This window comes from Balearica regulorum, chromosome 1, assembly GCF_011004875.1.
Source record: "Balearica regulorum gibbericeps isolate bBalReg1 chromosome 1, bBalReg1.pri, whole genome shotgun sequence".
NCBI classification, from domain to species: domain Eukaryota; kingdom Metazoa; phylum Chordata; class Aves; order Gruiformes; family Gruidae; genus Balearica; species Balearica regulorum.
In genome coordinates, this window is record NC_046184.1 from 154,057,726 (window position 1) to 154,070,109 (window position 12,384).

At 40.6% G+C, this 12,384-nt stretch overlaps 1 protein-coding gene across 1 annotated transcript in view; it reads left to right on the forward strand.

Annotated features, from left to right (window-relative positions):
* The window catches only part of COL4A1 (collagen type IV alpha 1 chain), a 129,952-nt gene that overhangs the window by 98,102 nt on the left and 19,466 nt on the right, over window positions 1–12,384 (forward strand). The window contains exons 27-41 of the mRNA XM_075740285.1: window positions 363–455; window positions 553–657; window positions 2,146–2,243; window positions 2,542–2,692; window positions 3,030–3,143; window positions 3,514–3,681; window positions 4,235–4,324; window positions 4,932–5,084; window positions 7,873–7,971; window positions 8,063–8,152; window positions 9,027–9,166; window positions 10,068–10,198; window positions 10,287–10,363; window positions 11,034–11,132; window positions 11,671–11,721. Of these exons, the coding sequence (XP_075596400.1) occupies window positions 363–455; window positions 553–657; window positions 2,146–2,243; window positions 2,542–2,692; window positions 3,030–3,143; window positions 3,514–3,681; window positions 4,235–4,324; window positions 4,932–5,084; window positions 7,873–7,971; window positions 8,063–8,152; window positions 9,027–9,166; window positions 10,068–10,198; window positions 10,287–10,363; window positions 11,034–11,132; window positions 11,671–11,721 (1,659 nt within the window). The remainder of the gene's footprint in view (window positions 1–362; window positions 456–552; window positions 658–2,145; window positions 2,244–2,541; window positions 2,693–3,029; window positions 3,144–3,513; window positions 3,682–4,234; window positions 4,325–4,931; window positions 5,085–7,872; window positions 7,972–8,062; window positions 8,153–9,026; window positions 9,167–10,067; window positions 10,199–10,286; window positions 10,364–11,033; window positions 11,133–11,670; window positions 11,722–12,384) is intronic.

Genomic DNA, 12,384 nt, shown 5'->3' on the forward strand with positions numbered 1-12,384 from the left:
TAATATGCTTTAAAAAAAAAAAAAAAATTAAAAAAGAAAATTGTGCCCTTTAAGTGGTACAACTTAGAGGATCACCGGAATTTAAGATTGAAATAAAAAGACTTTCTAATTTAAATCAGTGTTTGCTTTCAGCAGTATAATTGCAAATCTTTGAGGGCAATTTTCTTGAAGAGTTTGTTAGGTCAAACAGAATGGTTTAGGTTCATCCTAAACTGAGTTCATCGTAGTTTTCTATAAATCTACAAAAAAACTTCATAACAAGTCAGTTGTAATGATGTGCATGGACTAATATTTCTAGCTTGATGAAACTCCCATGTTTAATTTCATCGGTTCGTGTACTTAATACATCTTTACATTCACAGGAGCAAAGGGTGAAGCAGGACGAACTGTGCCGCTCCCAGGACCTCCTGGGGCGGATGGCCTTCCTGGGCCCCCTGGTTTCCCTGGACCCCAAGGTACAGCAGCCTGTTAATGTTTGTCTGATGATCCTAAAGGCACTGTTCCCAAGAAGCTGGCCTTTGTATTAACATTTGTCTTGTTTCACTTGCAAAGGTGACAAAGGGAATCCTGGGCTTCCAGGTAGACCCGGCCTGCCAGGAGAAAAAGGTGCTGTTGGGCAGCCAGGTATAGGGTTCCCTGGACCTCCAGGACCCAAAGGTAAGATAAAGTTATCCATCTAACAGAGCTGGTGTAACTGGAGTGTGGATGGAGGCCTACACAATCATCCAGCCACTGCTGCATGAGATCTGGGAGGTGCAGCTGAAGAACCTTCCTTGGGAAAGTCCACAAGCACCACAATAAGCATACTTTCAATGCACACTTGCTTTGTGCAGTGATGTGGTGCAGATACAGACAGTGTCAAAGCTACTGCCAGAATAGAAAGTGATGTAGTGCATCATCTTACACTGCAGCAACTGAGAGATGAGATGACCTTTCTGAGAGACGAAGCACTGTGTATGGTTGGTAAAAAAATCTGCTGACATAACTACAAAATTTTTGGGCCAGAGCTAGCAGCTCTGCTGTGTCCCAGGCAGCTGAGAGTGGCTTGGTTAGAATACCAGCTTACTCAGCATAAATTTAGTCTTCCCTCCATGGCCATTGTCAGGGTATGCACATAGCTTAGAGGGAGTCTAAATGTTCATATTCTAGTTTTGGATTTTTGGGAGATGCATTTCATAGTGCTGTTACTCATTTAGAACTAGATGACTGAGCTTTGAGCAGCCACCTCATTCTTATATGTCTTCATTATTATTTCATTTATTATGATGCTACACACCAATGAAGGGAGGGTCAGAAAGACTTAATAAGGATCTGTGACCATCTCTAGTTCCTCCAAGACTGGTGTGGGATGAACCTGAACAGAAGAGGCCCATTGCATCTGGAAAAGGATTGCTGTATGCTCTTTGATGCCAGCAAGCAAGGAATGACATATCAAATACATTTCTTTCAAGTACCTTTCCTTGAATTCAGCTCTACCCAATGACTTTCCTGGGGCTTAGCCTAAAAGCTGGATTGCTGGATTTCCCACTCCCTGAGACCTTTGTCTGGGAGAGGAGCTTCATCTCAATTTATTGAGCATGTGCTGGTGTTGAGTGGGTGCTATCTTTAAGTGATTTGCAGACTGTTGTGTGTATTTTTTCCTGCATTCCCAAGGCACAGTGCATGGGCCAGCTGTGGCATAGAAACCTTCTATGTGCAACCTACAGCGGGATGTCGGACATGTCACACAACATATATTGACCAAAAAGTGTTGATTCACAGATGGATTTTGTTTTGCATCCCTCAGTCTGATGCCCCACACATTAAGTTGCCTTTTCTGAAGAAGACTTTGGGAACCCAGTTTTGCAGACAGGATGTTTCTCAATGCCATGAACCCACAAGGCTATTAATTCTAGAGGAGACAGTATTTATTTCTTCTGGGTGGCTGCTTTTCATGAGAAGCTAAATGCTGCATGAAGCTCGGCATTTGAATCTCTGTTGAGACATTGCGGTGCTGGCATCCCTAGAAGTTTGACATAAAAGACTACACAGACCTTTTTAAACACGTCCCTGTGAGGATGCGAATAGTTCAGTTAGAGGCTTGAAGAAACAGCAGAGGACACTTACAGGCAAAGACAATGATGTGAGTTTTGTTTTGCTTTATAGGTTTCCCAGGTCAGCCTGGCTCGCCTGGTCTGCCGGGGACTCCAGGAACCCCTGGCCTGGATGGTTTGCCAGGTGTACCAGGTTTACAAGGTCAAAAAGTAGGTGTCAGCTGCTGATACTGTTATCCGTGCCTGCCCATGCTAACACGAATGTGTGCTAAGATCCTGCTCTTTCAAAAAAACCCAAAAGTTGCCCAGGCTGTCCTTCATCCTATGTTTCCAACTATGCATGCAAAGGAACAGAGTAGATGGATGAGTGCTTGACATTAACCCGAAAGGACTTATGGCTCTCCCCGAAGTCACATATAGCACTCTGCCTCTGATTTAAAATACAGTCACTGAATGAATTACTGGTTTTGATGTGTTGATTCCCAGTCTATTGTGTTTCTTTGGCTAGGGTGAACCTGGTGTAGGTCTCCCTGGCCCTAAGGGACTGCCAGGCCCCCCAGGCCCAGCTGGCAGCCCTGGAGAAAAGGGAAATCCAGGACTGCCTGGCTTACGAGGCGAGCAAGGCTTTCCAGGCATACCTGGACAGCAAGGATTCAGAGGTAAGGTCACCAGAAAAATACAGCTCTGTATTTCTATTTCTTTTTTAAAGTCACTCCCCCGTACATGCAGCAAAAAGTCTATTCACCTCTGAGATATCCTATTGATATCTCAGGGTATTGCCCTTTTTCCTTCCCCTCGTTTCCTCCAACCAACCACTGGCAGCAAATGCTAACAGCAAAGAGCAGCCCTTCCTCTGAGCCCAGGCAGGAGGTATTAGAGGCTGAAATGAGGTCTTGTTGGCCAAGTGCTTCCAAAGCACCTTGTCTAGTATCTTCAGCAAACAAGATTTCAAATAACATTGGAGGACGCTCAGCCTGTGTCTCTGTTTCCCTGCAGGTGACCCTGGCCTCCCAGGACTGCAAGGCTTGCAGGGTCCTCCGGGTGCGCCAGGGCTGGGTCCACAGGGGTCACCGGGACCTGCCGGGCAGCCAGGACCCCAGGGACCGCCAGGTGAGAGGAAAATGCTCCCGTGACAGTGCTTAGGAGCAGACTTTTGGCATAAATGGATATTGACATTGGTAAAAGTGTTGCTCGTGTTTTGTGGTGTGAGGTTGGTGGGAGTACATGGGGGGGCATGTTAGTGGGCTTCCTGAGAAAACGCCTGCCGTTTTGTTCAGTCTCCTCAGGTCATTGGTGGGTAATATATACAGGATCAAAACCTCACTTAGAAAATGAGGACTATTTCTGCTGCCTGGCTTTCAGTCTTCATTCTTCATGCCATGTGATTTCTGGACCGCAGGTGGACATTACCAGATATTCTTGTTAACAGTTTTCCCCATGCTCCGTTAAGGACTAATCCTGTATCTTCTGTTTTTCCTAGGATTTCCTGGAATAAAAGGAGAAAGGGGCTTCCCTGGTATCCCAGGTCTAGATATGCCAGGACCAAAAGGGGATAAAGGTAGCCAGGGCCAGCCTGGAGTACCAGGGTCTGTGGGGTTACCCGGCCTGCCAGGTCCACAGGGGGCCATTGGACTGAAAGGATCAGCAGGTAAACATCTTTTCCCTTGGAAACCAGTATCTTTGACAACTATTTTATTAAGTTGTGGTAGTATGCCCTTTCACTCGGTTAGGAATTGATCCATCAAAGAGCCCAAGCTTGGGAAAACACGGGGGCTGACGTCAGTAAAGCAGCTCTCTGCACGTGTAACCGAACTGCTACTCCAGTCCTTTGGTGGATCAAATCCAGCAACTTGCAGGAACTAGCCTTTAGCCTGTAATAATGAAAGGGGATTATTCTGCACAGCTTCAGTGACAGAATGTGGGTTTAATAATGCCTTTGTTAATGACAGTATTGTTTACTGTAATAGGAAGTTTTAAGACTCTGTCAAAAACCCATTACAAACTGTGTTTTATTCTGGCTTGCATAACACTATTTTTACCGTTTTCTCTATCAGTGTATTTTAGATCAATCATCTTTTTTGTCTCATTTTTCCTTAAGTAGTGCAATTCCTAATATGATAGGGAGTAAATAATTGGGTTTCTTGTACTTCTTTACACTGCTTCCTTTATTTCTATTATTCATTGTTTCACTTCGGTTTCAGGAGCCAAAGGAGAAATGGGAGTTATGGGAACTCCTGGGTTGCCAGGAGTTCCTGGACCAGTTGGAGATCGAGGGTTGCCTGGTGAAAAAGGTGAGAGAGAGGTTTTCTCAGAATCAAAATTGTAAAATCCACCTTTTTTCCTGGCAGAAGACGAGTCTGGAAATAACCAAATATAAGGAGTATGCTTGGCCTAAGGAATGTTTTATGTCAAATAACTTCCCTGTAAGTTAGAAATAGTGACATTTAGAAAGCCATATCCTAGGAGCAGTCATGTATTTGGGCACCGAGCCAGGATTTTTGATCCATTCTTCAACAACACAAGGATTTGCTAGGCGTGAGGATGCATAGATATTACTCCAAGAAAAATAGTGTGTTTGAAATTATAAGAAGCCAGAAGGAACATCTTAATTAAATCCTTCAAATAATGCCCTGTATTACTGCCAAACTCCTATCCCTGTTGTTTTTGAGAGTCTAAAATTAATGGCTATGAAGTGGGAAAAATACATCAACTTTTTTGACAGAGCTATTGTGAAGTCCTAGTATAAAAAAACTTCATATGGAGATAAATGAGATGTTCCAGAGCATGGTATTTGGTGCTCAAAATTTGAATAAATAGCTAATTTCATTTGTCGCTGTCTAGGAATATTTTTGCAAAGTTTTGTATGCCACTGTAATATTCTGTGCTGTCCCTTTATAGGTAGCCAAGGTTTCAAAGGTATAGTTGGACCACAGGGTGATCCTGGTGTAAAAGGAGATAAAGGTGAAGCTGGTCTCCCAGGAAAACCTGGAACAATGGACAACATGGACATGGTTAGTCTCAAAGGCCAAAAGGGAGATCAAGGAGAAAAAGGTAACTTTAGTCTCTAACTGTGGATAACTGTCATTAACACTCATATACTGTTAAGCAGCAATGCTTTGAGTTCAGTTGTGTCTTACTTTAAAAACTGTGTTCTGAAACTAAGATTAAAGAATTTCACACAGCAAATGCAGATATTTTTCCAGTATCTTTCATGTCCATAGAAACAAAGATTAATCACAGACAGAAAGGGTTTTGGTTGGGTGGAAGATGTTAAATTTGCCATTAAAAAATCTGTTTTGCCTCTTCCTTCAGAAGTAGAAACTAGAGCTTGCCAAAAGAGAAAAACTTTTTCATGTAAAACATACAGTGGGAGACCAACTGATACTGTAAGAAAAAGCAGGCAACCTTTTTTGGCACACATGTTTCTTTGTGACCTGAAGAAATTTCAGGAAAGACACGTGTGTATGCCACTGATAGCGAAAGATCAACTTGTGTAATTTTAGAAACATCTGGAAATATGCAGGAGAATCGAAATCGGCTTTCTATTTAGAAACTAAATGGTGGTAGAGATATTAGGTTTTATAGACAATGCATTCTTCTTGGATTTTTATTTTTACTGCTACATGAAAATTTAGTTGCTTAAGATCATTCTATCTCCTGGTTTTCTTTTCAGAGAAAAAAGATTATCTATTTTATATATTTTTTTTATTTGTCCTTTTTTATTATGATTTATTTTTATTAAAAAATCCCATAAGAGTTTTTAAATAAATGCTAACTGCTTTAGTTGAAATAGAAGTGTAGAGCTTAGAAGGCAGCTACCAAGGTCACATAGTCTTCCATTTCCCTCAAACAAATTCTTCAACTTTTCATTGTATATCATGTTCTCTGAAATAATTACCATGCTTGTTACCCTTTCTGACTTGTCCCCAATTTGGCTGCATCCTTGTTAGAGTGCACTTTGCTCAAGTGAAATAGTTCAACTCAGGCCCCGCTAGAATGAAATCTCCCTTTCTTGAAACAACAGCTGACGCAGTTTGTGATTAGCTATAATCCTTAGTCCTTTACTTCTGGACTGCTGCCTATGCATTTGTTTCTCATTTTGTATGCATGCTTTTGACTACTTCTTACCACATATGTGGTGTACTACACTTTTTGAATTTCATGATGTTGATTTTCAACCTTTACTCCAACTCTTCAAAATCCTTCTGCAGTCTAATCCTGTCGTCTTTTCAAGCCTTTCCAGTTTAGTGTCATCTGTACATTGGATCAGTGTATTCTCTGTTGAGCCCAGGTCAGAGCTGGAACTCCTTTCCGGTTTGGCAGGGAATCACTGATACCTATGTTATATTTGAACTGGGGAGTTTCCCAGTCTAGGTACCTCTTCTCTCCGTGTCCTGACTACTTGTTAGAATGAGACCTGGGCTCGTGTGTCCCGGTTGGGTCTCAGAGAAACCCATGACAGGCATTGCCTCCCAGCTTGGACAGCCGGGGACTGCGAAGGAGGGCAGGAGCAAGGGTGGAATGCATCTGCCTCCAGGCTGAGATGCAGCCTCTGAGAGCACTTTTGTATTTGATGAGGCTCCCAGCCTATAAAGATTTCATCTAGATTAGTTTTTCTCATTTGCTTCTGATCTTGATATATATGGTGGCATGAAAAGACTTAAGACAAATCCACATAGTTTGTTTTTCATTACTTTCTTATCTGCTATTGGCCCGTAGGTTGACTGATTGATAATTGGTTTTATTTCCCTTCCAGAAATTCAAATTAGGCACACCGGTTACATGCATATAAAGAAGCCGTTGCTGAGAAATTCAAATGGTTTTCTTTGGTTTCTAACTTCTTCATCTCTCTAGCACTAATAATGCACACTTGCAAACTTGTACACTCTACCTTTTCCTGACCACATACAGTCTACAGATTGGCCTGGCTAACGCAGCCTGGTAGGGTAGGTTCCAAACAGACCCCAGCCTGCACATTTCTGCTCTTATTCTGCCCATCTCATCCTTTTCAACCCAAAGATACTTAGTACCAGCAGAGAAAAATAACCTAGTTATATTCCATAACTTTGCTGATCTATTAGCTGCTTTCATCTCTCTAGGAATGAATATCACAGTAATGTTTTAGAAAGCTTCTAAAATACCAACTGTACAGAACAGACACAGTATTTTTATGGAAGATTCAGAGATGTTTAATGAAAAAAATTGAGTTTGGACATCTTGGAATGTTTTTAATAAAATCCACTTACTTAAAAACATTCAGTGAGCTATCTTCAGTAAGCTGTGTTCCTGCACCTATATGCAACACTAACAAAAAGGGTTATGACTGAAAAGCTTGGACCTTAAAGCTGGAGAAGAGTCACACCCCAGAATAAGAGGGTGGAGCCTTCTGGAATGATGAAGATGCTTTAACATTAGATAGAACTGAGGAAACAGCAAATTTCTGGCTGTGAACTGGTTATTCACATGTACCTTTTTAGACAGCAGAACAGTCAAATCAATCATTTCTGGTAACACCTGATATTGTCTGGCACTTCTGAAGTAACTCATTAATCTAACTCAAACACATTTCATTTAAAGATATAACTTGCCTTGTAATTTGCACAGACACCTGTAAAATTGTAATAGTTTGCAGCCTTTCCTCAGCACTGGTTTAGTGACTGGAGAGTTGTGTTTTACTCAAGTGTGACTACTGTACAACGTATGAAGCTTGAATTCAACCATTTCTGTGCTCGGCACAGAGAAGCAACAGTGATCAAAATTAACTAGGAGGATTATTATATGGCATTACAGTAAATTTTCATAAAACTGGTCTCACTGTGTTTGTTTTCTTGGTGTCCAGGGGACCATGGAGCAACAGGAGAAAAAGGGTTACGTGGGGAATATGGAGAACCAGGAATTCCAGGGAAGGATGGTGAACCTGGTACGCCAGGACATCCAGGTACGTCTGAAGCTAGCAACAGAGAGACTGTTCATCACATATTTTAAACCACATTAACTAATGGGACTTTAAATTTCTCTGCTGTTCATAGGACCAAAAGGTGATCAGGGTCCCCCAGGGTATCCAGGGGATCCAGGAATTCCAGGACAAAAAGGATCAGTTGGTGAAATGGGTTTGCCAGGTACTGATTGCTGGAAATTTCTTATTATTGTTTTCCTCAAGTTAATCTAGAACGTTATGAGAGACCTATATGGAAGATTTATTGGTATAGATCTACTAAATGGTTGCACTATTTGCAGTGTCTGAACTTCAGGCATTTGGGACATTGCTTTCTCAATCCTATTGTGATATACAAATAATAGGATGGTTTCCTAAGTTTCTACCTGTGAATGCTTAGCTGGATATGTAGGATTTGTGTATTTGTTGCAGGCAGGCAGTTTTTCAAGTGATACCTGTTTTGTCTGTCTGTCTCTGCTAGTCTGTGAACTGCATTAAGCTTCTTGTGTATTTTCCCCTTTCAAAACGTTTGGTGTGTTGCTATGTACTGCATGTTAATTACAAACTGTAGTAGGTTTGGGAAGAGTGTTGTTGCGGAGGGGACTGGTAATGAATAGAATGGAGAAGAACCTATGTCTCAACATGGAAATTTTGTCTCCCTTCAGATAACCTTGTGCCTAGCCTATTTAGGAAATCAAAGGTGAAAGACTGAAATGGTAAAGGGGGACAGAAAAATTTGCTACAGCAGTGTCCCTTTGTTACTGTGGTCCTCTTAGAAATTATCCAAATCAACACAAACTTTTGTTCAAATCGTGTTTTTAGCAAGAGCTCCGTTTACTCTGAATCCAAGATTATGACCTTCTCTTATGAGGAGAGCTTATCTTCCCATAAAAAGTCCCATTTAGAGAGTGGATCTCCAAAGCTAATTTACTAGCTATTTTAGTGATTTACCTTACTTTTCTAGTTCTGAATAGCTAAGGCAACACTGAAAAATCATTGTCAACACTGCTAGGGTACCGCAAGTTCTGATACACCCATTTTTCCTTTTCTCTTACTAGGAACACCGGGAGAAAAGGGTCTGCCAGGAGTACCAGGCTCACCAGGCACACCAGGGTTCCCTGGGCAAAAAGGTGAAAAAGGAGACAAAGGACAACCAGGTTTTCCTGGAATTGGCTTTCCAGGGTCTCCTGGCGAGAAGGTATTTACACCCCTAAGGATCTTATTGTCTGTCTCTACCAAGCACTGCATTTGAAAAGGTGCTGTTGGCCTTTAAACTACTTAATTATATTTTCTATTATGCTCATTTAATTACCTGATGGGAAACCTGAAAGGTGTGCATATGCGCAGGTTTAGATGCATTCTGTTTGATGGGACCATTATCTCCAGAGTTCTTATTTATTCTGTCTCTTCAGAATAGGCTAATTTACAGTGCTAGAAATGTGGAAGAGGGGAAGAACTTTTAAAAATACTAAGTAAATAAAGTGAGAAGGGCTTCTTACAAACAGAGCAAATAATCACACTGAAATAGTGTTTCTGTACTTTTACAGAAATACTGGGAAGCTGAAAAAACCTATAAAATGCTCAGATATTACTGAAGAGAACTGTATTAATGCTGTCTGTAAAGTTAATTTAATCTCTAATAGTATTCTAATAGTATTCTCATTTGTTTCACATTCCTTTTCCTAGCTATACAATGACAGTAATCATGAATTTATAAGTAAAAATTGTAAAAATAAAACTTGCTAATCTGGTAGCAAACTTGCTGAAGACTTACAAAAAGATTTTTTTGAAGATGATTAAGTGTAATAAGTAAGTTAAGAGGCTAATTTGAAAAAGACTGTAAAAACCATCATAAAAATGCATGGAAAACTACTCATTTTCATATGTAGGTATTATTAAGCAATTGCTAGAAAAGTCAGTAATTCTGATAGTGGAATTTAATGCCAAATCTAATCCTAAATTACTTTGTTTCTAAATGGAAAAAAAATTAAATTCTTTATAAGTCGGATGGATGAGAGGGGTGACATCTACCACTGCAAACAGAAAAAGCTGTTTCAGGAATTATGTGTGGATTTTATAATGTGTGCTGCTTCTTCTAGGGAGAACCAGGAAGAACAGGTAGTCCAGGTTTATCTGGAGATAAGGGTGAAAAGGGTAGTGCAGGAATTCCTGGAATGCCGGGTGCCCCAGGTCCCAAAGGATCCCCTGGCATGGCAGGATTTCCAGGCAAGTCTTTATGCTTTAATAAAACAGAAATTAAAAAAATAATGTGAAATATGCCACATGTAAACCCATGTTGTCTTCCTTTGTTTAGGGAGCCCTGGCCGCCATGGAGAGAAGGGTGAAAAAGGACTTCCAGGCTTAAGTGGCATTCCAGGTTTAAAAGGAGAACCAGGTAGAAAAGAAATATATTTCCTGCTACCTTTGATCATTTCATAAGCGAAAAACCACCATGCTGTTTCCAAGGTTAATCTGAGTCAGTGTAGTGTGGGGCTAGTACTTCTTTTGCAGTCTTTGTGGAAGAGATTTTACCACCTTCCATGAGACTGGTTGTTGCTATAGCCATTAGTTCTGTTGTTTCTGAGTGCATTTAAAAGCAATAAAGTTGATCTATGGGCCCAAACCTGAATCACCATGTTAACATCATTGCACAGATGTTAAAGAGAGAATAGAGTAGGGAGAAGAATAAGTCCTTTGCTGTTATGACTATACAACATTTTTGAACTTGGAGTCTCATGTTCTTTACTGGCTTCAGGACACATCATCTCATTGGACAATGGACTGTGCTATTCACAAGTCTTTGCTGGAGTTCATACACTCTAAACGCACTGCAATTTATGATAATTAGTTATGTTAAAATCTGTCATAATTGAGCCCTGTCTCACACTGATTTAATTCAGAAGGAATCTCAGAGAAAAGTCACACTGCAGTTGTCGTGCAGTATCTGCTTAGTGTCTGTGGGAGCAAAAGAATAAGCTAAGCTTTTCTTTAAAGAAAAAAATGTGTTTTAAAAAAAAAAAGTCTAATGATTCATAGGTGAAATGAAAATTGCAATGACTTTTCAGGTGAACCTGGCGTTCCGGGTCCTGCTGGTTCCATTGGACAGAAGGGTGAACCAGGTTATGATGGGATTCCAGGTGCAGCTGGTGCAAAGGGTGAACAAGGTACTGTGACTGTCATGTTAAGGTTATGGGGTAGGAAAATGGACAGAGACAGGCTACACAAGAGTAGCTGGTAGAGGGGTGTGCTGGGTTTGAGGTGCTTTGGATGGAACCCTAGAAAATAAAGTTAGTATGGTGTCTTGCAAACTACTATCATCCATCATTGTAAAGCTGTTCATTTAGATGAGCAACTGTGTTTAATCAGTGTAATCTTGAAAGACTTTTTTTTTTTTTTTTTTTTTCCCCACAAAAGCTGGCAATACTTTAAAGAACTGGCATGTTTTGGAATTCATTTCAGTCTGCAACTTAGCTGTGAAATAATGGAGCAGGCTTGCCTTTCCTTAGGGTAGGGTTTTCAGTCATACAGGACCCATTGTGCTAGAAACAATACCAGTACATAACAAAGACACTCTCTGTCCTGAAGAAATTTTGCATAAACCATTTATTTAGATTTTATATTTGCTTAATAGAATTTTGTTTGTTACAGGTTAAATTTAAGTACTGTCACATCTTCTGATTTTTTGCTGCCTCTCTATTACAGGTATTCCAGGTAGAGGACTTCCAGGATTTCCCGGTGCAAAGGGAGATAAAGGTAAAACACTTCTTTAAACAAGCAGTAAACCTCCCTCCCAACATACTATAAACATAATTCTGTAATTCAGACATACTTTCTACTTCATTCTTTTACATGCTCTACCTTTTCAGAGCTCTTTCAGAGTAGAAACTCTGAGAGATTCAAATACTAATTTCTGTTACAGTGGCAGCATCTTGGACATGAGTTAGATATGCCCTAAAATAGGTAATTATTCATAGTGTGGAATTTACTGCAAGCTGTGCTGTGATGAGGTAATATAAATAACTCCTGTATTTGTGTGCTGTGTTTTTGACTCCAAGTATTTCTGTTTTCCTACTAATTTTGCAAAAATCAAAGTCTAGTGAGGCTCTGCGCACCAGACAGCTAAAGATAGTATTTTCGTGGCCAGGATACTGCAGTAATTTTTTTACCTGAGTCTGTTGTGCAGCCCAGATGCAATTCTATTAATTGCTAAAATAGTTATTCTTGATAGCTCAGTAGAGCATGTCTGAGCCATGCACAGGAGCATGGTGCAGAGATGCAAAAGATAGCAGAGACCTCATGAGATCTGACTGAAAATTATTACCTGGACTCAGGACTTACTAGCTTGGGTACAGGCACATAGCTATCAGAAATTCGAGACCACTTTGGGTCTTCGCAAAGTGTGTTACTACACTGTGC